This window comes from Coenobita brevimanus, chromosome 117 (genome assembly GCF_032717465.1).
Source record: "Coenobita brevimanus isolate Jiangsu-jjx chromosome 117, ASM3271746v2, whole genome shotgun sequence".
Lineage (NCBI taxonomy): Eukaryota > Metazoa > Arthropoda > Malacostraca > Decapoda > Coenobitidae > Coenobita > Coenobita brevimanus.
Window position 1 is genome coordinate 6,706,900 of NC_137070.1, and position 27,859 is coordinate 6,734,758.

A 27,859-nucleotide genomic window follows, 5' to 3' on the forward strand; every position below is an offset into this window, starting at 1 on the left:
TGCGTGCCTGTGTGAGTGATTCTGCCTGTCTGTCATGGCAGGCAAGGCTAGGTCTAGACCCCCAGGGTCTTCGAGGAATCCTCTGCCATCGAGGATCCCGATACCTGATCCTTCTGCTAGAGTCCTCACTGCTGGAGAAAGGGTTGGGACGGTTCCTGGGGCGTTGGGTGAGGGTATGGCTGCGGTCACCCATCCAGGAGCTGCCACAATTCGATGTGACTCACTATCGGTCACCCACCCACCTACTGACAAGGGCAAGAAGTGCTTAACTTCTGGAAAGAAGAGGGTGCGGCATGAATCAGGAGACAGCTCAACTGTATCTGCTGGCGATCGGAGCTTGTCCAGGGAGTCCTGTCTCTGGCTCCTCTGCTTCCTCCTCTGCTGCACCCAGGAAGGTCGCCCGTCGCCATGAGGGGATGGACGTGATTCTGCCTGCTCCTCTGTCTCCAGCCCCCACCACTGCTCCTTCTGCCACCACTGCTACCGCTGCCAATCCCGCCGTTGATGCTGATGCCTCTGAGAGTGCTGAGGGTTTACCCTTGTAACTCGCAGGGCTGGCGTTCACCCGTTACCAAGCCTGCAGCCCAGGGTTTTTCAGCGCCTGCTACAAAAGGCCTCCACCTGCACCTCGCCTTCTGTGTCGGTGGCAGCTCCCCTCCTCCCCGCTCCTCCTTCCCCGCTTTCAGGGTTCCTCTGCAGCCGGGCTACACCACCAGCTTCTGACGCAGTTGCGGCCCTGGAGAGGCAGCTGCCGGGTCTTGCTGTGACCAATCGCTTTGGGAGGGACGAAAGCTGTGTATTGATTCCAGCAACAGAGGAGGCATACCTGCAACTCAAGGCGGTGGCAGAGGACGAGGCAGCTGTCGTGAAGGTGGTAGAGCTAACACGGGGCGGACAGGTCACCAAGGCCGTGGTGATGGGATACCCTCGCCGTATGCCTGTGGACATCCTGCTCCAACACGACTTGGTAGAGGAGGCGACCAGGTGTCAGCACCAGAGGACTCGGGAGGAGACGCTGCAGGTGTTCGTAACCCTCCGGGGCCCTCTTGTTCCCTCCCTAGATCTGGGGAACTGGGGTGTGTACTGGCTGCGCCCTTACACTCCAGAGCCGCTGCGATGCTTCCGCTGCCAGAGGTTCGGCCACCACCGTGCGAACTGCAACAGACCTGTGGTGTGTGGGATGTGCAGCAGCTCCCACGAAACCGAGCAGTGCCTTGCGAGGTTCAAGGCGAAGGAGCCGGTCGCCGCCCGCTGTCCCAACTGTGCAGGCGCTCACCATGCCTGGCATCCCAGCTGCCCTGCGAGGGTGAAGAGGGTGACTCAGGGCAGGGAGGGGCAAGTCTCTTGGGTGCGGCAGCAACAGGCATCGATAGCGACACCCGCTCCCCCGGCACTTTTGTTTGGGGTCAGCAGCGCCGCTCAGGAGCCAGGCCCACCGGTTCTGAGCCAGTCGGCCTTTCCCCCTTGACACCTGCTTTGAGGACAGCCAGTGCGGTGGCAGAGGTTCACCATCCAGCGACCCCGGTGGCTCGGGTGCCCTCACCTCCTCCTTCCCGGGCGGCTCCTGTGACAGCGCCAGTGTCTCAGCGTCTACTCCAGAGGAACCGCTATTTACCAAGGACGAGCTGCGTCACCTTGGAGCTCAGATGGCGGAGGCCATCACGAGTGCAGTGGCTCGGGCTTTGGGGGTTCAGCTGGGGTCAGGCCCCTTGGTGGCTGTGATCGACAGGTGGCTGGAGTGGAGCGTCGGCAAGCGGCGAGGACCCCTGCTCCTGTCTCGGGCAGGCCTCCTCGTGCCCCTCGGAAGTCGGGCTCGCCCACATGGACGACTGCACAGAAGGCGTCCAGGGCTGGGGTCAGGGCTCGGCCCCGTCGTGCCCAGACTCCTGCCACTCCCCGACTCCCGTCTGCCCCTCAGGTGCTTCCATCAACTCCTCCTTTGACTCGGGGTCGGCGATCCCCGCCTCAGTCTGTCTCTGGATGCGGGGAGGTCGTCTCCCTTCGCCTCCTCCAGTGGAACTGTGTTGGGGCAATGAGCAAGCTACCCTCCTTCAAGAGGGTGGCCGTCAGAGATCGCCCGCATCTTATTCTGCTGCAGGAAACCCTTCTGTCGTAGGGCTCCTCCTTTCTTTTGGCGGGTTATACCGCCCATCTCCTCCCTCGTGAGCGTGGTGTGTCCAGGGGCTGTGCCATACTGGTCCGTGACCACATTGCCTCCACTAGCTGTGTACCCCCTCCCTTCTGTGGAGATGGTGTGGAGGTCCAGGGCGTGGTGCTTCACTTGGCGGGGTCGCCCCTTACTGTGTACAATGTGTACCGTAGTTCTCGGGCAGCCCTGGAGCTGGGGGACTTGTTCTCCCAGGCTGCCGGGGGACCGGTATACATTGGGGGCGATTTCAACGCACACCATGCTCTGTTGTCCTCGCCTCTCCCCTCCAACGAGGCAGGTCGGCACATTTCCGTCACTCTGGAGGAGGTGGGTGGTGTATCCCTGCTGAATGATGTCAACGAACCCACACATGTCCGTGGAGGTCGGCTGGACCTGGCCTTCCTCTCGACTCCTCTAGCAGGCTCCACTGTGTGGTCGCTCCATCCCTACCTTATGAGCGATCACTTTGCCATTGTGGTGGACCTGCCATTGCCTCCCCTCCCTCTCTTCGAGCCGCCTCCGCTACGGTGGGATGTGGGCAGGGCAGATTGGGAAGCCTTTGATAAGGCCCTCACTCTCGCTTTCTCCTCCTCTCCCCCGGCGTTGGACCTAGAGAGTTGTGCAGATCAGGTTGCCGCTGTCTTTCGGCAGGCTGCTTCTATTGCCATCCCTTTGCGGAAGCGCTTTGCAAGGTGCTACCGGGACGGTTGGTTCTACTGCGATAGGGTCAAAGAGCTGAACCGCAGGCTTAATGCGGCGCGCAGACAGTACCGGCGGCGCCGCCGCCGCCGTGCCGCCGGTGCTTGTTTGCCGTGTCTCGTCATGTCCTTGTGGAGAAGCGCCGCCTTAGGGAGGAGGCGTGGATTGTATGGTGTCGCACCCTTGATTCTCACTCCACACTTCGTGAGATGTGGAGGAGAATCAGGTCCGTCTCTGGTCCACGTCCCTCCCGTCCGCCTTCGCATCCCGACCCTGTTGCAGAGGCCGACCGCCTGGCTCAGCACTTTGCTGACCGCTCCGCTTCCTCCAATCTCCCGCGATCAGTCTTGGCTGTTCAAGAGCAATTGTCCGACTCTCGTGCTGTGGCTGTCCAGGCGGCGTGTGATCAGTCTGACCCAGCCGATTGCCCCATCACCAGTAGGGAGCTGCTGGCAGCTTTGCGGCGCAGGGCGGACACTGCTCCAGGCCTTGATGGGCTGACATACTCCATCCTGTCACATGCGGGAGATTGTGGTATGGAGCGGCTTCTTGGTCCTGCTCAACCTCTCGTGGTCTGAAGGGCGTCTCCCGAGTTTGTGGAAGGCTGCTGTCATTCACCCTATCCCGAAGCCAAATGCTCCCGGTGCCATGCGCCCCATTTCCCTCCTTAGCTGTATTGCCAAGACGGCTGAGCGAGTTGTGCGGGCGCGTCTTGCATGGAGACTGGGTCCGCTTCACCCAAGGATCTTTGCTTATCATCCTGGCAGGAGTGCTTCTCACTGCCTTGCATCGTTCCTTGGGGAGCTTCGGGGTGGTGTGGGGATGGCGGTGTTCCTCGACCTCGAGAAGGCCTTCGAGCTGGCAAGCCCTGCGGTCATCTTGCAGGCTCTGGCGGCTCGGGGGGTGGGCGGTAAGCTTTTGTCATGGGTTAGTGACTTCTTTTGTGGTCGCTCAGCAGGAGTCCGATTTCAGGGGCGTCTCTCCCCCTTTTATGACTACCAGAATGGTACTCCTCAGGGGAGTGTGTTGAGCCCTCTCCTTTTTAACGTTCTGGTGGAGGGGCTCCTTGATGTAGACTTCGGTCGTGGGGTCACCCTCTTATCTTATGCCGATGATCTGGCCCTGATCTTTACCAGGAGGGACTGCTTTGCCCAGGCGAACGAGGCTCTGGCCAGATTGTATGGCAAATGCTCAGAACTTGGCCTCAAAATCAACTTTGCCAAGTCAAAGTGTTTGCCTTTTGGCCTCCTTCCCCCACATTTTCCACTCGTGCTGGGGGGTCACCAGCTGTCCTTCGTGGCCGTCCACAAGTATCTTGGGGTGTGGTTCGATAGTAACCTCACCTTTGTGAGCCATGTCTGCTATTTGCGTGAGCGAGCGTCCACGCGTCTCTCTGCCCTTCGCTCCCTCTCCTCCAAGAAGAGGTTGGGGGCCTCCTATATGGTACTAAGAACTATTTACACACACGCGATTAGTTCGCGGGTAGATTTCAGTGCCATATGCTTGACTGGTCTTGCCCCGCGGGTTTCTCAGTCTCTTGAGGTCGTGCAGAATGACGCTTTGCGGGTCATTCTGCATGCGCCTCCTTGGACCCGGCTGGTCAATCTGAGGTTGGAGAGCAGTTTCCCATCTTTGAGGGGTAGAATTATGCTCCGTGCTGCAGCAACTACTCTGCAGCTGGTACACCGCAGACCCACTCTCCCTGTCTCTGCTCTCCTCCTGAGGCTCTTGTCACGCCCTCCTGACCCGGCCCCTCGGCGAGACTGGGCTCGAGCAACGGTTGCTATGTTGCATGACATGGGGGCTGCTGACTCCATCTGCCAGGTCCCTGATGCACCCTTTGCTGGGTTTGAGTATCCGCCCCCATGGGAGCCTCCCCCATTCCAGTTGATTTGTCCAGCACGTGCCAAGCCCCGTGGCACCATCCCTGCCCTCCTCCGTCAGGATGGTCTCCACCGGGTTGCGGCTCTGGGATCTCCGGGATCGGCTGTGTACTACACCGATGGTTCTGTGGCGGCTGATGGTGCTGCAGGGGCGGCCTTCATTTTTGGGGACACGGTGGAGTCTTGGCGGCTTTCACAGGGGGCCTCTGTGTTCCAGGCAGAGCTGGCGGCTATACTGGGGGCTTTGCGGCATGCACACCACCATCAATATCGCCGTGTGGTCGTCCATTCGGACTCGCTCTCTGCCATCATGGGTCTCCGCTCCTTCTCCCTCAAGGATAATGTCTTTTTGCTGTCGGCGATTTACACCTTCGCCTCTCTCCTGGTCTGCAGGGGTGCATCTGTTGTCCTGCACTGGCTCCCGGGGCATGTTGGCATCCACGGGAACGAGTTGGCGGATGAGGCTGCACGCTCTGCGTGTTCCCTTCCTGCTGTCACGTTCCCATTCGGCAGAGGCCGGGCTCAGATTGTCAAGTCTTTCACTGCTACAATCTGGCAGTTGTCATTGGAAGAGCATAGGCTAGTGGTATCAGAGGGCTCCCGTTCTGCCACGTGGTATGCCGCTGCTACATCATACTCCCAGCTGCAGCCCCCCCCAGGTCTGCCGAATTTTTTGCTTGTGAGGCTCAGGCGCTTGCGGCTTGGCTTTTTATGTTATAAGCAGATCACTGGGGTGGAACCTGACTCGTGTGAACATTGCTTAGAGAGGGAGACGGAGCCCCTCCTTCATTATATACTAAGGTGTCCTGTCACTGACATCTTCCGCTCGCATTTGGGAGGTGCTTTTGTGCCATCTGGGGATGATGTCCGTGATGCCTCTGCCATTGTTGCCCGTTTGCCGATGGAACTTCTGCTGCGGGTGGTCAGTCGCCACCCCCCTCCTCGCTAATATGAGCAGCGCATGCTAGCGCACCTGTAACGGGCTCACTTATTTGCCCGTGTCCCAGTCTGATCTGGGACGAATATCACAACAACAACAACAGCGGGGTCGTCATCACTGTTGGTGCCGGGAGCGGAGCGGACACTTACTACTACTACTACTACTACTGGGTCTGAGCAGCAGCTGTAGACACTATGACTGGTCGAGGCAAAGGCGGCAAGGGTCTGGGCAAGGGAGGCGCCAAGCGACACCGCAAGGTGCTTCGTGACAACATCCAGGGCATCACCAAGCCTGCCATCCGTCGTCTGGCTCGTCGTGGTGGCGTGAAGCGTATCTCGGGCCTGATCTACGAGGAGACCAGCGGTGTTCTCAAGGTGTTCCTCGAGAACGTGATTCGCGATGCTGTCACCTACACTGAGCACGCCAAGCGCAAAACCGTGACTGCGATGGACGTGGTGTACGCCCTGAAGCGACAAGGGCGCACCCTTTACGGCTTCGGCGGTTAAGAGGGTGCGTGCCTAACTGCATGGCACTATTCCACCTGGCCACGGCAAAGCACACAACAACAACAACCCCCGGACCTCTTTTAGAGGTCCACACCTAATTTCTGTGAAAGAATGAATGAAGGCATAGTAGTCTCAGTAAATGCAGACGTTGAGCAGATTAGCTAGCACCAAATTTTTTTTTTTTTTTTTTATATATATATATATATATAATGTAACGGATATGAAGACATGTAATGCAACCCAACCAACTCTTTACCACACCTAACATAACCTACCTGAACCATACCAAACCTCCCTCCCTCTCTCTCTCTCTCTCTCTCTCTCTCTCTCTCTGGCAGTTATAAAAAAAAGGGGGGGGTTAGGCAACTGTCAATTTGGCTTCTACATCTTCTAATTTTTATGGACGTCTGCATACATACACATACATTATCACTTATCGTGCTGGGCCATTGCTTTCTCTGTCCCTCTCATCTAACCCCTCCCCCCCCCTATTTCAGGAAAGCTTTCTCCATACCTATCAGGGCAATTTCCATCCTGTTGCGAGAGCATCTCCTCTGCTGTGCTCCGGGAGTCGCCTCCATAAATCGTGAAGGCAAATCCCACTATTCCAAGGTATTTCTGCCTTCATATGCACGAGCAGCAAACTTGAAGGATGCACCTAGAGAATAGAAGACACAGTCAGTCACGTCAGTGAGGCACCACCCACACAGTGCATGATATGAATGCCTAAGTGTTAGACAGACAGAATGTCTGCATATGAACAAGTTATCCCTTGAATTTGTCGCTGTCACGGCCGTTTTCTCTAAGTGCCAAAACCCACCAATCACCCATCGTACAAGCATTGCATCAACCGCCATACAACCGCTGAGGCCTGAAATCAAATTTAAATGGATCCGGTTGGTACTTGCACGACCGCTAGTGCATTATATAGAAGAGGTGGTCGACAAGGTGGCTGACACTCGCCTCCCAACAGCTTCACTAAGCAGGCCTACACCGGAGCTCGCAGTTCGATGGCTGCTGCTGCTGCTGCTGCTGCTGATGATTATTATTATTATTAATCTTGATGATGATGATGATGATGATGATTGATGATGATGATGATGAATGGATGGATGAATAAATAGATGATGATGGTTTTTTTTTTTTTTTTTTTAGGAACTAGTTGTTGTAATACTACTAATGACGAGAGAAATGAATGAATAGTATTTTCTTAATTATTCCTCTTATTTGGGGGTGTTAAATCCACCATGGTCGTCACCACACGGAAAATATATATATATATATATATATATATATATATATATATATATATATATATATATATATATATATATATACATATATATATATATATATATATATATATATATATATATATATATCATATATCTATATATATACTGTTGAATACATCACCATATCCTCTTGTCACTGAACGACTTTGTCCATTCCTTCGATGGTGGGAGAACAGCCATCATCATCACCTATGTCTTCATTCATCCACCAGGCCAGGCAGTTATTTAGGAGGCATAATTATACAGTACAGTATTATGTAGGTGCAGTTGGGAACGGGACAAGACGCTATGTAGTAGTGGGAATATTATTATTATTATTATTATTATTATTATTATTAATCGACCTTCACTGATGTCAGTAGCTTCTTACATGCAACCGAACGTAAATATAGCCACAGACACATGCCAGCATTCAACACATACCACATTCAACGCACATACATACAGACAGACACATACATTACAGTATACCAACACATTCATCCATACACAAAGATGATGATGATGATGTTGGGCAAAGTCTATTCTCTCTCAAGAAACGAATGTGGCTCCTAAAGGAGCCGATGGAGGTGAAGAAGAAGAAGGATTTCTTGGAAGTGTTTACTTCTTCTCCGTCTTCTTGGGGAGCAACACAGCCTGGATGTTAGGTAGGACACCTCCCTGGGCGATGGTGACGCCAGAGAGGACCTTGTTGAGCTCCTCGTCATTGCGGATAGCCAACTGCAGGTGACGGGGAATGATACGAGTCTTCTTGTTGTCACGGGCTGCGTTGCCAGCCAGCTCAAGCACTTCAGCTGCTAGGTACTCCATGACTGCAGCCAAGTAGACGGGGGCACCAGCACCCAAACGCTCGGCGTAATTGCCTTTACGAAGGAGACGGTGGATCCTGCCGACGGGGAACTGGAGCCCAGCCCTGCTAGATCGGGACTTGGACTTTCCCTTCACCTTGCCTCCCTTGCCACGTCCGGACATGGTGGTAGTAGTAGCAGTAGTATCGTCTTCGTCGTCGCTGGAGGAGTAGGAGGAAGACCTTCAGGAGAAGACTAATGCGTCACCCGTCCGCGACCTTCCCTTCAATACCCGTCTTCCCGATCCGGCCCCATCCCACCCGCGAATGGGAACGAGGCAGAAGCCGGGCTGCGATCGGGCAGCAATCACATATAAGGATGTCAGCAAGCGCATATACACAATCATTCTTTACCTTCCTTCCTTTCCCCCCCTTTTCTATACGTCATTGTATTGCATTGTTGTATTGCGTCCCCCATGTCGACTCAGTCTCTCGCTCGCTGCCGCACCGTGCACATAGTAGTAGTACCGTCTGACTCGTCAGCGACGCCATGCCACCCAAGACCTCCGGAAAGGCTGCTAAGAAGGCTGGCAAGGCCCAGAAGGCCATTGCCAAGGGAGACAAGAAGAAGAAGCGTAGGAGGAAGGAGAGCTACAGCATCTACATCTACAAAGTGCTCAAGCAGGTCCACCCTGACACCGGCGTTTCCTCCAAGGCGATGTCTATCATGAACTCTTTCGTGAATGACATCTTCGAGCGCATTGCTGCAGAGGCTTCATGCCTGGCACACTACAACAAGCGTTCAACCATCACCAGCCGGGAGATCCAGACGGCCGTCAGGCTGCTCCTCCCTGGCGAGCTGGCCAAGCACGCCGTGTCTGAAGGCACCAAGGTTGTCACCAAGTACACCTCCTCAAAGTAGAGAGGTTACGCTCTTGGCCATTTCAACATTTCCGGCTCCAATCGGAGCCACAAGATTTTCGATAAAAAGGGGAAAGACAGACTTACAATTTATCCTCTCAGGAACTCTGGTTTATCGACCTTTCTCTCTCTCTCTCTCTCTCTCTCTCTCTCTCTTTCTTTTTTCCCTTCATGTCTTTCTTTCTTCCTTTTTTTCCCTTCATGTCTTTCTTTTCCGCAACGGTGGTTTGGGATGGGCACAATCGAAATGTTTTGAACTAGGGTTGGGGGTTAAAACAAGAGTGTCAAAATAAAAGAGTAAATATGGGCGTGGGCGCCTTCGGGTTCATCTGGAGAACCAACAACAACAACAACGCACCGTCGCCCCAAGAAGTGACGGCATAGTTTCAGATTGCTTCGGTCACGCTCCACTCCCATACGTTCTATGAAAACAGTGAATATAAGGTAAACATTCAATGCCTTCATCACGTCATGCCAAATAACGTATTTATTATATCGCGAAAATAAGGATGTAAGATGAATAACAGGAGGCAGTGCTATATTAGATGGTAACACTTAGTTATCTTTCCCGATTTGAATGAATGTGAAATGTATTAAGTTCGCGCGCGGTGGCCAGTAACCCTATAACTCCCGGTCACTGTGTGTGTGTGTGTGTGTGTGTGTTTTAATAAACTCTGATCTCCTGCTCAACAGAAAATGCTTAGTTGGAAGTTTTGAACTCAATGATTTGTTTATGAACCTCTGCATTTTATTACTCTTCCGAATCGATTATGCACTGAGGATATCAGACACTGACAGAAGGTAGCATTCTCCAAGGAGCTCCGGCTCTGATGTACGGTCGGCTTTTTTTTTTTTTTTTTTTTTTTTTTTTTCCCCCACCGATAGCCCTCTGTCTTATATGAAATAATCCGGAGATGGTTCTTCATGGGAAACTGGCCAAAGGCACTGTAATAACTGCATGTCCTTGAGTGAATGTTATCTCCTTTCGTGCGTGTTGATCGAAACATTTAAAATAGCTTACTGGCTTACGCCTCCTTCCCTCTTTCTGTCGTCGTCCATGGAGACATTGGAAACGGAACTAAATGACTTGAAATTATTCCCTAGTATTGTCGGGGAAAATTATTTTATAACTAATAATTAATCACTTCCCATGTTCATTGAAGCTCCCTTTTGTTCAGTCTTACGCTACCCAAAAATCACTGCCTGTTACCATGCTAGATTTGAACTCCACAACATAATTATTCCCGACTCTCCCTGAGCGACAATTGTGAAATATCAATTAGTTCCGTTTACGAATTCCTATTATCGTAACTAACCAACTGCTTCCTACAATAATTTGGAAATATACAGATAACTGGTCATGGATTTATTTTTTTATTTTTTTTTTTTTTAAACAATTTTACATATTAGGTTTCACCTCGTTCAGATATAAGGAAGAGTATGGACACTATCGCTGACCGAAAACTTCTGGACACTCCGCCGGCACTTCTTAGGCCGACCGTACCAACCAAACTCACTCAACAGGCGTACAGTAAATACAGGCATGACATCGTATCATGCATATTCATGTCAGTCTACAATCTGTACGTACATACACCAACACATGTGCACAAATACATTTATACTGTATACGCAGTGACCTACACATGTACGTACACACTAAGTCATGCTCACATACACACAAGCCCTCATACGTCCATACACACAGACATACAGGCTCAGAGAGACACACACATACGTACAGTATAAACATACAACCTACATACATACATACACACACTCAACTGCAGGTAAAAATCGATGGGTTCAGGTTCACTCTCTCTCTCTCTCTCTCTCTCTCTCTCTTTCTCAGTATATTAACTGAAGGATTTACCGTGCGTTCGTGGCCACTGTCAAACCTTCATAACGGGTACAGAGACTCTCCTAATATGCAGCGGGAATGCCTTTCTCCTCGTTCAAACCTGTGTACGTTTATGAGGGCGTGACTGAATCGATCAGGAAGTAAACGAAACAGGCAAATAACGACAACAAAAACTGCGACGTTAACAACAGATCAACAAAAGAAGTAAACGAATAGGCAAGTTGCCCCTCCTCCCCCCCCCCCAAAAAAAAGGAAATGAATGATTCAAAAAAGGATGAATGAATGAATGCATGTATGTATGTAACTATATAAGTACAGTTCATTCGTCCGTTTGTGTGTGTGTGTGTGCGCTCATACGTGTCCATACACACAGACATACATGCTCACACAGACACACACATACGTACAGTATAAACATACAACCTACATACATACATACACACGCTCAACTGCAGGTAAAAATCGATGGGTTCAGGTTCACTTTCTCTCTCTCTCTCTCTCTCTCTCTCTCTCTCTCTTTCTCAGTATATCATCTGAAGGATTTACCGTGCGTTCGTGGCCACTGTCAAACCTTCATAACGGGTACAGAGACTCTCCTAATATGCAGCGGGAATGCCTTTCTCCTTGTTCAAACCTGTGTACGTTTATGAGGGCGTGACTGAATCGATCAGGAAGTAAACGAAACAGGCAAATAACGACAACAAAAACTGCGACGTTAACAACAGATCAACAAAAGAAATAAACGAATAGGCAAGTTGCCCCCCCCCCCCCAAAAAAAAAAAAAAAAGGAAATGAATGATTGAAAAAAGGATGAATGAATGAATGCATGTATGTATGTAACTATATAAGTACAGTTCATTCGTCCGTTTGTGTGTGTGTGTGTGTGTGTGTGTGTGTCCTCATACGTCCGTACACACAGACATACATGCTCACAAAGACACACAAATACATAGGTACAGTAGAAACATACATACACGAGCACAACGGCAGCAGGCGAAAATCGATGGGTTCAGGTTCACTTTTTTTTTTTTTTTTTTTTTTTTTTTTCCAGCATAGTAACTGAAGGATTCACCGTGCGTTCATGCCGGATAGAGAGCCTATAATATGCAGCGGGAATGACTTTCTCGTTGTGCGAACCTGTGTACCTTTATGAGGGCGTGAGTGAATCGATGAGTAAGTAAAAGAAACAGGCAAATAACGAAAACAAAAACTGCGACGTGAACAACAGAACAATAAAAGAAACAAACGAATAGGCAAGTATTCCCCCCCCCTTCAAAAAAAAAAAAAAAAAGTAAATGAGTGATTAAAAAAAAAAAAAAAATTGAATGAATGCATGTAGGTAAGTAATGGAGTTCATTTGTCTGTGTGTGTGTGTGTGTGTGTGAGCATGCTTCGCTGCGGAAAAGCAAGAGCTGATATATGGAAACCTAAACTGAGGGTCTGTCATCATCTCTCTTTGAAAAAGGGTTTTGGCCCTGAAAAGGGCCGAGATTTCTTTCGATCGAGGTGAGGGGTCTCTCGCCTTAGGCGCGCTCGCCACGGATGCGGCGGGCCAGCTGGATGTCCTTAGGCATGATTGTTACACGCTTGGCGTGGATGGCACACAGGTTGGTGTCCTCAAAGAGACCGACCAAATAGGCCTCAGACGCCTCCTGCAGAGCCATGACGGCAGAGGACTGGACTGGAAGCGCAGGTCAGTCTTGAAGTCCTGGGCAATCTCACGGACGAGACGCTGGAATGGCAGCTTCCTTATAAGCAGCTCAGTGCTCTTCTGGTAGCGACGGATCTCACGCAGGGCCACAGTGCCAGGCCTGTAACGATGGGGTTTCTTGACGCCGCCGGTGGCAGGGGCGGACTTGCGAGCGGCCTTGGTGGCCAGCTGCTTGCGAGGGGCCTTGCCCCCAGTGGACTTACGTGCAGTCTCCTTGGTACGAGCCATGGCTGAGCGTGACTGAGGGAGCGAGAAGAGCGAGAGTGTCGGCGCACCGCGCCTGGCAGCGGCCTTTTATGTCGCCTGTCTCAGGACTGGCGGCGTGTGAGTGGTCGGGGTGTGATGTACATGGCGGTGATTTACTGTTCATGCTTTTTCGATGCAATTCCTGGTTTGCTTGCAAAATTTGGCATGCCCTGTGGCGTGACCTGGCTACGACACCTCTCTAGGATTGGCCTCCTGGGAGCTGGGGTAAGGCCTAGGCCTGAAATCAAGGTTAGATGGATAAGGTTCGTACTTGCACGACCGAGACTGGGTTATATAAGGGTGGTTGGCGAGCGGGGTCGTCATCACTGTTGGTGCCGGGAGCGGAGCGGACACTTACTACTACTACTACTACTACTGGGTCTGAGCAGCAGCTGTAGACACTATGACTGGTCGAGGCAAAGGCGGCAAGGGTCTGGGCAAGGGAGGCGCCAAGCGACACCGCAAGGTGCTTCGTGACAACATCCAGGGCATCACCAAGCCTGCCATCCGTCGTCTGGCTCGTCGTGGCGGCGTGAAGCGTATCTCGGGCCTGATCTACGAGGAGACCCGCGGTGTTCTCAAGGTGTTCCTCGAGAACGTGATTCGCGATGCTGTCACCTACACTGAGCACGCCAAGCGCAAGACCGTGACCGCGATGGACGTGGTGTACGCCCTGAAGCGACAAGGGCGCACCCTTTACGGCTTCGGCGGTTAAGAGGGTGCGTGCCTAACTGCATGGCACTATTCCACCTGGCCACGGCAAAGCACACAACAACAACAACAACCCCCGGACCTCTTTTAGGGGTCCACACCTAATTTCTGTGAAAGAGAATGAATGAAGGCATAGTAGTCTAAGTAAATGCAGACGTTGAGCTGGTTAGCTAGCACCAATTTTTTTTTTTTTTTTTTTTTTTAATGTAACGGATATGAAGACATGTAATGCAACCCAACCAACTCTTTACCACACCTAACATAACCAACCCTAACCTACCTGAACCATACCAAACCTCCCTCCCTCCCTCCCTCCCTCTCTCTGGCAGTTATAAAAAAAAAAAAAAAAAAAAAAAAAAAGGAGGGGGGGTTAGGCAACTGTCAATTTGGCTTCTAAATCTTCTAATTTTAATGGACGTCTGCATACACATACATTATCACTTATCGTGCTGGGCCATTGCTTTCTCTGTCCCTCTGATCTAACCCCCCCCCCCTATTTCAGGAAAGCTTTCTCCATACTATCAGGGCAATTTCCATCCTGTTGCGAGAGCATCTCCTCTGCTGTGCTCCGGGAGTCGCCTCCATAAATCGTGAAGGCAAATCCCACTATTCCAAGGTATTTCTGCCTTCATATGCACGAGCAGCAAACTTGAAGGATGCACCTAGAGAATAGAAGACACAGTCAGTCACGTCAGTGAGGCACCACCCACACAGTGCATGATATGAATGCCTAAGTGTTAGACAGACAGAATGTCTGCATATGAACAAGTTATCCCTTGAATTTGTCGCTGTCACGGCCGTTTTCTCTAAGTGCCAAAACCCACCAATCACCCATCGTACAAGCATTGCATCAACCGCCATACAACCGCTGAGGCCTGAAATCAAATTTAAATGGATCCGGTTGGTACTTGCACGACCGCTAGTGCATTATATAGAAGAGGTGGTCGACAAGGTGGCTGACACTCGCCTCCCAACAGCTTCACTAAGCAGGCCTACACCGGAGCTCGCAGTTCGATGGCTGCTGCTGCTGCTGCTGCTGCTGCTGATGATGATTATTATTATTATTAATCTTGATGATGATGATGATGATGATGATGATGATGATGATGATGATGATTGATGATGATGATGATGAATGGATGGATGAATAAATAGATGATGATGGTTTTTTTTTTTTTTTTTTATAGGAACTAGTTGTTGTAATACTACTAATGACGAGAGAAATGAATGAATAGTATTTTCTTAATTATTCCTCTTATTTGGGGGTGTTAAATCCACCATGGTCGTCACCACATGCATAATATAATATATATATATATATATATATATATATATATATATATATATATATATTATATCTATATATATACTGTTGAATACATCACCATATCCTCTTGTCACTGAACGACTTTGTCCATTCCTTCGATGGTGGGAGAACAGCCATCATCATGACCTATGTCTTCATTCATCCACCAGGCCAGGCAGTTATTTAGGAGGCATAATTATACAGTACAGTATTATGTAGGTGCAGTTGGGAACGGGACAAGACGCTATGTAGTAGTGGGAATATTATTATTATTATTATTATTAATCGACCTTCACTGATGTCAGTAGCTTCTTACATGCAACCGAACGTAAATATAGCCACAGACACATGCCAGCATTCAACACATACCACATTCTACGCACATACATACAGACAGACACATACATTACAGTCTACCAACACATTCATCCATACACAAAGATGATGATGATGATGTTGGGCAAAGTCTATTCTCTCTCAAGAAACGAATGTGGCTCCTAAAGGAGCCGATGGAGGTGAAGAAGAAGAAGGATTTCTTGGAAGTGTTTACTTCTTCTCCGTCTTCTTGGGGAGCAACACAGCCTGGATGTTAGGCAGGACACCTCCCTGGGCGATGGTGACGCCAGAGAGGAGCTTGTTGAGCTCCTCGTCATTGCGGATAGCCAACTGCAGGTGACGGGGAATGATACGAGTCTTCTTGTTGTCACGGGCTGCGTTGCCAGCCAGCTCAAGCACTTCAGCTGCTAGGTACTCCATGACTGCAGCCAAGTAGACGGGGGCACCAGCACCCACACGCTCGGCGTAATTGCCTTTACGAAGGAGACGGTGGATCCTGCCGACGGGGAACTGGAGCCCAGCCCTGCTAGATCGGGACTTGGACTTTCCCTTCACCTTGCCTCCCTTGCCACGTCCGGACATGGTGGTAGTAGTAGCAGTAGTATCGTCTTCGTCGTCGCTGGAGGAGTAGGAGGAAGACCTTCAGGAGAAGACTAATGCGTCACCCGCCTTTTTTTTTTTTTTTTTTTTTTGGGATATTCATCCCAGTTGAACTGGGACACGGGCAAACAGAGAGCCCGTCACAGTTGCACATATAGTGCTCATTCAGAGATTAACGTGGTGGAGGGTAATCCTTAACCATGTTTAGTAACACATTAAAAGGTGCCCTGGCAACGATGCCAGCAGCATCCCTAAATTCATCACCTGATCGGGCATGGGCACCATCGGTGCAAGACCTTAGCAGAGATGTAGCGGGGCAATGAAGGAGGTAATGTATGAGAGGCGCATCGGACCTGGCCAAGCAATGAGGGCATGGATCAGGCTCCATACCAGAGATCTGTTTGAAGCAGGGGAACCCAAGGCGCAATCTCCGTATTCTCACCACTAAGAAATTAGGCAGGGCCTTAGGAGGAAGGAGGGGAGAGTATGCTGTAGCAGTGGCATACCAGTCTGCAGAGCTAGATCCCCCCGAGATGCAGAGTTGGTGTTCCTCCCGGGACAGTCTGCCTATGGTTGCCTTTAGTGCTCCAAGAATGTATGAGGGGCTGGGGCGGAGGGGGAATGTTATCTCTGGATGAGTGCAGGCAGCGCGTGCCGCGTCATCAGCTCTTTCATTGCCAGTAATCCCGACATGACCTGGGAGCCAGTGAAGTATGATAGTGGCTCCCCTTTGGACAAGAAGAGTTGCAACCGTGTAAATTGCTGTTAGGAGGAACACATTGTCATGGAGGGAGAAAGAGCGTAGTCGTTGAAGGGATGAAAGACAGTCCGTATGGATAATGACACGTCTATAATGGTGGTGATGAGCGTGGCGCAATGCACCCAAAATGGCTGCAAGCTCTGTTTGGAAGGCAGACACTCCTGTGGAGAGGCGCCATGATTCAACCAAATTCCCCACGACAAAAGCAGATCCAGCAGAGCCGTCAGGAGAAACAGAGCCGTCAGTAAAGTAGGTGGCCGAACCCGGGGAGTCTAATGCAGCCACCCGACTAAGACCATCCTGACGAATCATGGCGGGAATAGAAGAGCGAGGTTTGGCCTCTGATGGACTGATGATATGGAAAGGGAGTGGAGTCCAAGGTGGTGGATCTTCAAAGCCAGGGAAAGAAGAATCAGGGTCTTGGCACAAGCTTGGAGCAGCTCCCAAATTGTGAATGGTGGCAGCTGTGGTTCGGGCCCAGTCACGTTGAGGGAGCGCCTCAGGTGGATGGCCCAAAAGTCGTTTGAGCAGGGTTGCGACGGGTAGATCAGGCCGGCGCTGCACCAGCTGGGTGTTATTGTTGCTGCGCGTGGCTGTGCAGTGCGTCAGTGATGGCAGTCCACTCTCCAAACGCAAATTCACTAGACGGGTCCAAGGTGGAGCTCCAAGCATGATACGTAGAGCATTGTTCTGTAGAACTTCCAAGGATTTGGAGATGGGTGGGGAGAGACCAGTCATACAGATTGATCCGTAGTCCACCAGGGATCGTATGGAGTGAATGTAGAACGTGCGGAGGACAGAAAACGATGCCCCCAAGCTCTTTTTTGAGAGGTACCGGACAGCAGCAAGGCGGGTGGAAGCACGTTCCCGTAGGTATCTTACGTGGCTTGCAAAGGTTAGGCCCTGGTCAAACCAGACCCCCAGATACTGGTGTGAAGTGGCAACAGTGAGCTGGTGACCCCCGAGAAGCAATGGAAAGTCTGGAGGGCGGAGGCCGAATGGCAGACACTTTGTTTTTTCCAGATTGATTTTTAATCCAAGCTCGTTGCATTTGGCATGGAGTCGAGACATGGCATAGTGCGCCTGGGAGAAGCAATCTCGGCGTGTGAAGACCAGGGCCAAATCATCTGCATAGCAGAGGAGAGAGATGCCTGGCCCATAATCAACAGTTAAGAGCCCCTCCATTAAGATGTTAAAGAGGAGAGGGCTCAAAACACTTCCCTGGGGGGTGCCGTTGGGATGAGGATGAAAAGGGGAGAGGTGTCCCTGAAAGCGAACCCCTGCAGTGCGTTTGCTAAAAAAGTCCCGGACCCAGGATATAAGTCTGCCCCCTACTCCCCTGGCCGCGAGAGCTGCCAGAATAACAGTGGGGTTTGCCAGTTCGAAGGCCTTCTCGAGGTTGAGGAAGATGGCCATCCCCCGTCCGCCCCTCAGCTCCCCAAGGAATGATGCAAGGCAGTGGGTGGCACTCCTGCCTGGATGATAGGCATAAATCCTTGGGTGCAGCGGTCCCAGCCGCCAAGCAAGACGAGCCCGCACAACCCTCTCAGCTGTCTTAGCGATGCAACTGAGCAGGGAGATGGGGCGCATGGCAGTGGGATCGCGAGGCTTCGGAATCGGGTGGATGACAGCCATCTTCCACGACCTCGGTAGACGCCCCTCAGACCACGAGAGGTTGAGCAGATCAAGAAGCCGATCTTTCCCACAATCTCCAGCATGTGATAACAGAGAGTAGGTTAGCCCGTCGAGTCCCGGAGCAGTGTCTCCTCTGTGCTGCAGCGCTTTATGCAATTCCCCACTGGTGAAGGGAACATCGGCAGGGTCGGGCTTTTCACAGGCAGTTTGAATTGCTGCAAGACGAGAGGTAGACAACTGCTCCTGCTTGTCTCTGACGGACTGTGGAAGATTGTGGGAAGCAGAGCGATCCGCGAAGTGTTGAGCGAGACGGCTGGCCTCAGCGGCCGGGTCAGGGTGAGAGGGAGGACGGGGGGGACGTGGGTCAGAGATCGACCGGATTCTCCTCCACATCTCCCTGAGAGTGGAGTGAGAGTCTAAGGTCCTACACCATCTGATCCACGCCTCCTCCTTCAGCCGGCGTTTTTCTGTCACGACGTGTTGCGTGACAGCAGCAAGGTGTTGGCGGTGTGGAGATGTGCGGCGCCGCCGGTATTGCTTTCGCGCTGCGTTGAGTCTGTGGTTGAGTTCCCTGACCCTGTCGCAGTAGATCCAGCCGTCTCGGTAACGCCTCTCGGAACGCGGCTGCTGCGGGATGGATATGGAGGCAGCCTGTGCAAAAGCACTGGCAACTTGATCCGCTCTACCCTCGAGGTCCAGGACGGGAGGGGCGGCCTCAAAAAAGGTGGATAAGGCCCTGGCAAAGGCAGCCCAGTCAGCTTTGCTGAGGTCCCATCTCGTTGGGGGAGGTGGGGGCGGGGGAGGGAGTGTGGTGGTAGCCTGATCTGTATGGCGAAGTGATCACTGGCTAGGCGCGGGTGGAGCGACCATTGCGCCGGGCCAGCAAGTGGGGAGGAGGTGAATGACAGATCCAGGCGTCCTCCCCGAATGTGGGTGGGTTCTTGGATGTTGTTTATTAAGGAGACACCTTCCATCTCCTCGAGAACGAGAGAGATGTGCCGTCCTGCCTCATTGGATGGAAGGGAGCGATGCAAGAATGTCGTGATGGGCATTAAGGTCGCCCCCGATAAAGACAGAACGGGAGGAAGCGTGGGAGAACACCTCCCCAACATCAAGAGCGCCCCCTGGCTTCTGTAGACATTGTACACAGTTAGTGAGGAGGATGCGAGGTGTAGCACAACACCTTGCACCTCTACACCTGGTCCACAAAAGGGCAGGGGGTCACAAACAGTGTGGGGGACGTGATCTCGGACGAGAATGGCACATCCTCGTGTGACTCCACGTTCATAGGGGAGGAGATGGGAGGTGTATCCAGGTAGCCGAAAGGGGGAACTGTCTGGGAGTAAGGTCTCCTGCAGGAGGAAGACGTGGGGCTGATCCCTGGCGACTGCCTCCTGCAGGAGGAGCTTGTGTCTGATCCCCAAACAGTTCCACTGTATTATTCGGATGTCTGCAGGGTTTGCTGGCAGGTCATGGGGGGCAGGGGGCTGTCGCCCGAGAGGGAAGCCAGGGCCTCGACCACGACCACCGTGTCGACTGCCACCGGTGCCGGCGCATCTTCTGATGGGGGGGGTGGGAGACGAGGGTTCTGAGCCCTCTGGGATGCAGTAGCGGTGTGTCGAGGCCGTCCCCTCCGTCTCGGGCGTGCCGCCCTGCGGAGTGGGGGGTTGGTGGTCTCTGGAGGGGGTGCAGGCTGAGGTGTGCCGCTTCGCTTCTTGTCGGTGGCCTCCTTGATGATTCCGTCTATTGCGGCTGAGATATGGTGTGTGGGGCACGTTATTCCCATCAATTGTTTGATCCCTAGGATTAAGGCCTTGACAATCTGTTTCCCAATGCCGTCGAGCTCCGCGAGGGTGAATACAGGCTCCTGCTGAATGGGGGCCTGGGAGGGACTGAGAGTGGCCCTGGCTGCTGGGTGCTGCGGTGGCGAGGCTGGAGAGTGTACCTCTGCCGTCGTGATGACCTGGGTGAGAGCAGATGGTGGGGGACTGCTGTCGTGGTGCGTAGCGGTGGGCTCGAGCGTGGTAGGCAGCGGAGGGAATTCTGCCTCGCTGGTGGCTGGGACTTTTTCCGTGGGTCGGCGATGTTGGCCCCAAACGAAGGTACCTGGAGGGGCTGGAGTCAGGCTGATGGCCTGCTGCTCTTGTACCCATGCCACTTGCTGCTTGCGGCCTTTCATTACTCTCCTCGTTCTGGCTGGGCAGCTGGGGTGCCAGGCATGGTGCGATCCTGAGCAGTTGGGGCATCGTGAAGTTACAGGCTGTTTGTTTTCAGCCTTGCCAGGCACTGCTCGGTGTCGTGGCTGGCGCTGCAAATGCCGCATACTGGGGGCGGTGGCAGTTGGCCCTGTGGTGTCCATATCTTTGGCACCTGTAACAACGGGCCGGCTCTGGCGTGAAGGGGCGCAGGTGGAATTCGCCCCAGTTCCCTAGATCGAGGGAAGGTATTAGTGGGCCCCTCAGGGTGACTGTGACCTGCAGGGTCTCTTCCCGCGTGCGCTGATTTTGGCAGCGCTTGGCCTCCTCCACTAGGGGGTGCTGTAGGAGGATTCCTACCGGCATACGCCTGGGGTAGCCCATGACAGTGGCCTTGGTGAGCTGTTCGCCCCTTTGCAGCTCTACAATCTTCAGGGGTGGGGCCTCGTCCTCCGCCAATGCCCTCAGTCGCAGGTAGGTCTCCTCGTCCCGGGGGATGAGGACGCAGCTGTCGTCCCGCCCATAGCGGTTTGTGACGGCTAGTCCCTGTAGGTGGTTTTCCAGGGCTTGGACCGCGCCGTAGCTGGTCGTGAATCCCGGTTGGGCTGGGACACGAAAGGCTGGGAAGTTGGAAGGGGGTGGTGGAGGAGGCCGGACTGAGACAGAGGGCGTGGCGCCGAAGGGGGGCCTCTGAGGAGCTGAGGTGCTTGGTGCAGGTGGTGGCTGCTGGGGGAGCAGTCATGCGGCTGGCCGGGATTTGGTCGTTTCCCTGTGTTGCTCGTGATTTTTTGCGCGACACGAGGGTCCAGCCCTCTTCATCAGGAGCGTTAACAGCAGTGGTGGCAGCAGGGACAGGCGGGGTGCCTGTGGGGTCAGTTTCCCTGGCAGCAGTGGTGGCCTTTGTGGCGCTGTCGCGTGCTCGAACACTCGGCAGGGCCTTGGCAGTAGACTGTGGTGCCCTTGCAGAGGGGGGGCAAGGTGGTCGCTTGTGAGTGCTGGAGGGGCTGTGAGTTACTTGGGGAGAAGCCTGGGAGCCTGAAGAGGTGGGAGCTGGGGCAGTCGTGATTCCATCCATGGTTTCGTGAATCCGCGCGATCTTGGCTCGTGCGGACGAGGACGTGGTGGGAGCAGCATACCGTGGGTGTGCTGCAGGTCCGTTAGGCCTTGGAGCGGGGGGAGCAGTGGGGGGGGCCCCGGAGGAGGATGAGGAAGAGCTGCTGGAGGAGAGTTTGCGCTCTCGCTTCTCACCGGTAGTGGGCTTGGTAGGGGGTGGCCTCGAGGGCGGGGGGGGGGGCGGGCTGGCCGCGAGGGCGGGGGGGGGGGCGGGCAGGCCCCTTAGGCCTGGAGGTGCATGCCACCTTCATGGCATATGCACCGGACAGTGCAGGAAACGTAAAGGCAACTCAAAAAAAAAAAAAAAAAAAAAGTGATAATCAATTTATAACAATATGCACTCAATTCGTCTGTTGGGTTGTCTGAACAAGTAAACACAACAGTAAACAGATGAGCAGAATTGAAGCAATTAGTTATATAGGAATTTAATTTAATCTCAACCTGAGCAAATCTATCAGTGTGAACTGATTTAAGTAAATCAGAACACCTGGACAGACCTACGCAGGAGAAAGTAAATTAAATAAGAACACGACTGTGATGCTATTTAGTTTAGAAAAACTGGGTTAGGTGAGTCACGGAACTAATTTGCCATACAAACTAATTCCTCAGACAAACCTAACGAGTTAGAGTAAACTAAATATAAGACTTGGCAAAGTGAAGCCAAGAGCACAATATTAAAGTGATATTTAGTTTAGTAGAACTATGCTGGGGCAGCCACAGAACTAACTTGCAATGCAAATTAATTCCTCAGAAAGCCACAGCAAGTTGAAGTAAACTAAATATAAGGCGAAAAAAAAAAAAAAAAAAAAAAAAAAAAAAAACTCGGCCTAGAAAAAACCCTACAGTAACGGGGGGGGGTTCCCCGTCCTCTAAAGGACGTCGAGGGAAGACCCGTCACTGCCCCGTGAGGGACTTTCCTAGCCCTAGCCCTAACAGAGAATGCCGCCCTCACCGCCTCCTATAACCAGGCCCTAAAGGCCCCCCTTCATGGAAATGCCCTGCGGCACTCCTTCAGGGTTCGGCGTCGTACTACGGTGAGGGACACTAACGGCAGGCCGGAAAAAAAAAAAAAAAAAAAAAAAATCCCTAGAGCAAGAGCAGGGCTCTTAAAAAGGCAGGGAGAGACGCTGTGCAGTAGAGAGCAAGCACACCGCTCTAGCAGCACCGGCAAGGCCGATCACAGCTCCAGTGTTGGGCAGTGGTGAGAAGGAAGCAAGCCTCCAACACAACACCAAAGACAGGACCACGTGGAGACGGAAGCAGGCAAGAGCTGGAGAGCTGGTAGACACGTCTTCACAGCACGACTGCAGCATTTCGTTCGTTCGTAGATTTCCTGCACCTATAGTGCAGGCCGGGCCATACATTAGCCCGGTCAGTGAAGATGCTGTTGTCGTTCGTGTTCGATCCGGTTTACAATGTAGTTCATTATCGCTGTGTCGTCGGGGTGAGTGTCTATTATTTCTTCCAGGCATCGTTCGTGTTGTTCTTGGAATGACACTGGAGTCGCGAGTCTTAGTAGGGCGTCGAGTGCATCTGAGAAGTTGTTGTCCCAGTAGCTGTCTCTCTGATCGAAGAGTTCGTCGAAGGATAACGAGTCGAGACGTTGCTTGATGGTGGGATGGAGGGGTGGCAAAATGTCTCTGATGCGGGCTCTTGCTTGTTCCTGAGGGCTGACGTTCGTGGCGGTGGTGGGTGCAGGCAGGTCGAGTGTCGAGTTGATGGAGGGGGCAAGTTGTTCTGCCTTCCTCTTCTTGTTCTTCCCCTTCTTCTTCTTCTTGATGGTTTCAGTTGGTGGCAGAGGGGCTGCAGTGCCTGTTTCCATGGTGGTGTCTTCATCACCATCGTCAATGGCAGCAGGATCTAGGGTGTCTGGAGGGTCGGGGATGGTCTCCTTGTCCTCCTCAGCTGCCGGTGGCGTGGCGTGGTGATCAGTAGTCGGTTCGAGGTCCAGGTTCGGTGCCGGGTCGTCGGGAATGGTGGCAGTCCCTCTGTTAAGAGGAGCATCCAACTGCAGCCGTTTTTGCGGTGTTGTGCGAGGTTGGACAGGCTGCTGAGGACGGGGCTGACGCTTCTGACGAGAGGCGGGACGGACATCGTGGGCGAAACTCTCGGGGATGACAATGCGTGGCAACCCATTCTCCTCGAAAATCCGAGGGAGGAGAATGCGCAGGGCCGCTCTGTCATCACCACAGAAAGCCTTCGCCGTCGCGATGCACATCGCAACAATGGTGTCCATCTTCCCAGATCTCCCAGGATCCTGAGGCCGGCGTCTCTGGGCCGTGGGGCGTCGCCATGCATGGACAGAGCCCTGCACAGCTACACCCCCCGGCCCAGAGACATCCCTGGCCACAGGACCCTTGGGAGACTGTGAAAGACTGAACTCCACCGTCTCACCTTCGCCAAGAGAGCGTTGGCGGTACTGTTCGTTTGGTACAACGATCGAACGGCCAGGGACGAAAACATCAGCACCAGTGTCCTGGCACGTGATGAAACCGTACCCGGCCTTCACGTTGTACCAACGAACAGTTCCCCTGATCTTCTTGGCTCCCGATAGCTCCGATCTGCTGTTGGATGCTCCCCTCAACGGGTCGAAAGCATTAGCAGATGTGCGAGCCATGGTGAAGTCTGCGGAATCGGTGCGCCAAGGTTCACTAGCTCGCCTATAGACTTGCTGGCACGGTGGCTGGACCAACTCTCGGAGAACCGGACTGCAGCAGCGCGACCTTCCCTTAAATACCCGTCTTCCCGATCCGGCCCCATCCCACCCGCGAATGGGAACGAGGCAGAAGCCGGGCTGCGATCGGGCAGCAATCACATATAAGGATTTCAGCAAGCGCGTCCCCCATCACTTGGTGACGACGCCCAGCCAGAAGCACGCGTGTCTCGACCGCTCGCTCGCTCAGCTCTCACTCTATGACTCCCTGCCTTTATCAGCTGCTAACGACTTTGTCGGCATGTGTTACCCGCCCACTTATCACCTCATTTCATAAACTTCACCCATTCATCACCTCATAATAAAATTTACTCACATTATTCCTCCTACCTCTTTTCCTGTCTTCTTCTAATTTCTCTTTTATTACTAACCCCTGCTCTTTTGTGAATTCGGAGATACTTCCGGGACCCCCCCACTACCTTGTTGGGGCCACGGCCATAACAGTAGTCGGGGGTCCAGGAGATATAGCCGTGCACCTGAGAGACTCGGCCTTTTGTTCTCCTACTTCCTTCCCATCTTGCTGGTGATAGATTGGTTAGGACTTCGGTCCTAACAATCTGGAACCACCCTGCTCTCACAACAAGTTTAGTGATCAGGGTAACGGCGCCAACACCTCATCCTGCACACCCATTGCACCCCGGGATCTGTGCAAAAGTGTGGTGATTGGTTTTCTTCCCCCTCTTTTATTAACGTCATGCGCTACACTCTCCCCCCCCCTCCCCCCTGATTAATGATGGCTTTCTCAGTTAAGTTTAAATGTACCCTCCCTGCCCTGCCTTCAGACCCTGGTCAGACCTTTTTTTGCATCACTGAAACTCCCTTTGTTAACCTTTTTTCTAGTGCAAAAGATAAAATCATTAAGATCACCTTGGCCTCTCAGACTCATCTAGATTCATACCTCTCCCCCAGTAACCTGCCCAAATACTCCCAGGCTGGATATGAACTGATCTCAACTCCTGAGCTAAAAGCTGCCTGTACAATAATTGCCCGTAATGTTACCAAATATGTTCTCAGACACACCGATGATGACCTCATGACTGAACTGTCCTTGAAAAACGACATTCACGCCACCCACATTGTTCGCTTTGACAATTCAAACAACATCAAGATTCTCTGTGCTTCACCTCAAGAGGTACAGAAACTTCATTCACACGGTGTCAAAGCGTTCAACACAATCATCCCACCCAGCAACCTTAGACTCGAACAGTGGTTTGATCTTGCTCAATGCTTTAGATGTTACCAATATGGGCATCCAACTCGATCATGCCAAAAAACTCAAATATGCTCAAAGTGCTCTGCCCAAGGTCATTTCCATACAAACTGCACTAGCACTACTACTAAATGTATCAATTGTGGCGAAGGACACATTGCAATCGCCGGAAACTGCCCTATTAGAAAAAATCTGCTAAAGGACTTAAGGGCTAACTGCCAGCCCGCACAGCATATCAACACGCCTCAATCATACACAGCACCCCAACAAACTTCATCCACCATGTCATATGCCCAAGCCACTCAGAACTCACAGCCCCCAACCCAAGCATCCACCACTCATCCAACACCCCCCAACACCACCCCTCCCAGTCCATCTTCCATTTCACCCTTCCCCCCCAACGTTACCGCAGTTGTCATGTCCGCCCTAGCCCAAGCTCTGTACTCTGATGTGCCCTTTGCATCCCTTATCAATGATGCTCTAGCCGCCAACAATATGTCCACCATTGTCATCCCCCCTTCATGGCACACAGCCAAGAAATCGCCCCACATCTTCACCCCCCCTTCACAGCAAACTGGCAACACCTCAGTCCCTCCTACCTCACCCCCTCCCATCCCCTCCACCTCTCATTCATCCCCCTGCACTTCCAACCCACCCACCACACCCACTCACCCTAAACCTCATCCCACTCCTGCATCCTCAAAAGCACTCCCATCTTCCCCCCCCCCCACCATCCCTCCCCTCCTGCTGATTCACGTCATCCTAACCAAACCACCCAGCCCCCAACCCCATCTCCCTCCACCAGCACAACCCCTAACCAACCTAACCCCATGCCCCCTCCACCTACCCCAACCACCCCCCTCACCTGCGATCGAGATCGCAGTGTTTCTTGCAAACGCAAGGCAGCTGACTCTCCCGAATCCCCCTCCTCCCTCTCCCCTTCAGTTCACACTCATCAATCACGCTCCAGAAAACGCAGTGCCCCCCCTCCCAAAAAGAGAACCCCATCCTTCTCCCCTGCCTCACCCACAAATACCACATACATAGCCCATTCAGACTCAGTTCAACACGATCACCATCATGCTTAAAATCATCCAGTTTAACATTAGACACTATTACGCAAACAGGCACCTACTTACTCAACTCATTCACGAACACGACCCAGACGTAATATTACTCAACAGCACTTGCACCAACAACACCAGAAAAATCAAACACTATGGCTACACTACACTTCAAACCGACGAGGGTCCACACGACGGAGTTGCTATCATGATTAAAGGCACAATTAAACACGACTTCATCACAACATGGACACACAGACATTTCCTTGCAGTTAAAACACACACTACTCTTGGCCCCCTCATAGTCTCCACCACATACACCAGACCCAACACTGGCATCCCCTTCACAGACATAAACAGACTCTTCAACAACACTGCACCAACACTATTCATTTCAGATCTAAATGCACAACACGGGACATTCCAACACAGCACAACCAACAATCATGGAAGACAAATGTTCACCATATACCAACACAAAAGATTAAATTTCCTAGGACCTGATTTTCTCACAACATTTACACCTAGGGGATCAGGTAAGCCAGATCTCATCTTCACCAACAGATCATTTAACATTTTTCATCACCACATCACCCCCGGCCCCATGTCTGGGTCTGATCACATCCCCATCATAATGTCCATCTCCACCAACCCGATCCTGATCCCCAGTACACCACACTATGACTACCTACATGCAGACTGGGATGCCTTTACACAAACCCTTTCAGAACAAGAATACACCACTGACTATGAGGGAAAACACCACACTGACATAGAAGAACAATGTAAATATCTACACACATGCATACTTAACACTGCCAACATTACCATACCTACAACCACACACATACCTATACACACATTCATACCATCCATACGAACACAACGACTCCTAGTGTGTTACCGTCGTCGGTTTGAACTAAACAAAAACAACTTAGGCCAAGTACGGTTCGACCTATCACATCTTCGGACACATGTAATCAATAGCCTTGAATCCGACCACAATGCACACTGGCGACGCCTCATACAAACTGCACAACAACACAGGAAAACTAAACCCTGGGAATTCTGGAAACACATTCGCCGACTTAAGGGCTGTAACTTACCTAGAGTAAGAAAATTAATTGCTAACAACAGAGAAATCACAGATCCCAGGGAAATCACAAACACATTTAAAAACGCATGGCAACAAGTATACCACCCTAACCCTCCTCATCC

The 27,859-nt window shown here is 52.1% G+C and overlaps 5 protein-coding genes and 1 pseudogene across 5 annotated transcripts; 3 read left to right on the forward strand and 3 right to left on the reverse strand.

Moving 5' to 3' along the window:
* The first annotated feature begins 5,865 nt into the window (after positions 1 to 5,865).
* LOC145419036 (histone H4-like) lies at positions 5,866 to 6,177 on the forward strand. Its single transcript, XM_080287281.1, has one exon. It carries the CDS (start codon positions 5,866 to 5,868, stop codon positions 6,175 to 6,177), a length of 312 nt encoding a protein of 103 aa, XP_080143407.1.
* Positions 6,178 to 8,072: 1,895 nt separating this feature from the next.
* LOC145419096 (histone H2A-like) lies at positions 8,073 to 8,444 on the reverse strand. Its single transcript, XM_080287337.1, has one exon. It carries the CDS (start codon positions 8,442 to 8,444, stop codon positions 8,073 to 8,075), a length of 372 nt encoding a protein of 123 aa, XP_080143463.1.
* A 365-nt stretch (positions 8,445 to 8,809) lies between these two features.
* Positions 8,810 to 9,181, forward strand: LOC145419142 (histone H2B-like). Its single transcript, XM_080287382.1, has one exon. The coding sequence runs from the start codon at positions 8,810 to 8,812 to the stop codon at positions 9,179 to 9,181; it is 372 nt and encodes a 123-aa protein (XP_080143508.1).
* Positions 9,182 to 12,564: 3,383 nt separating this feature from the next.
* Positions 12,565 to 12,980, reverse strand: LOC145419198 (histone H3-like; annotated as a pseudogene).
* Positions 12,981 to 13,401: 421 nt separating this feature from the next.
* Positions 13,402 to 13,713, forward strand: LOC145418914 (histone H4). Its single transcript, XM_080287171.1, has one exon. The coding sequence runs from the start codon at positions 13,402 to 13,404 to the stop codon at positions 13,711 to 13,713; it is 312 nt and encodes a 103-aa protein (XP_080143297.1).
* A 1,848-nt stretch (positions 13,714 to 15,561) lies between these two features.
* Positions 15,562 to 15,933, reverse strand: LOC145419125 (histone H2A). Its single transcript, XM_080287367.1, has one exon. The coding sequence runs from the start codon at positions 15,931 to 15,933 to the stop codon at positions 15,562 to 15,564; it is 372 nt and encodes a 123-aa protein (XP_080143493.1).
* Between the last annotated feature and the right edge of the window lie 11,926 nt (positions 15,934 to 27,859).

What these genes read in the sequence shown, in the direction of transcription:
- LOC145419125 (XM_080287367.1), bottom strand. Translation starts at nt 15,933, where the DNA reads ATGTCCGGACGTGGCAAGGGAGGCAAGGTGAAGGGAAAGTCCAAGTCC.
- LOC145418914 (XM_080287171.1), top strand. Translation starts at nt 13,402, where the DNA reads ATGACTGGTCGAGGCAAAGGCGGCAAGGGTCTGGGCAAGGGAGGCGCC.
- LOC145419036 (XM_080287281.1), top strand. Translation starts at nt 5,866, where the DNA reads ATGACTGGTCGAGGCAAAGGCGGCAAGGGTCTGGGCAAGGGAGGCGCC.
- LOC145419096 (XM_080287337.1), bottom strand. Translation starts at nt 8,444, where the DNA reads ATGTCCGGACGTGGCAAGGGAGGCAAGGTGAAGGGAAAGTCCAAGTCC.
- LOC145419142 (XM_080287382.1), top strand. Translation starts at nt 8,810, where the DNA reads ATGCCACCCAAGACCTCCGGAAAGGCTGCTAAGAAGGCTGGCAAGGCC.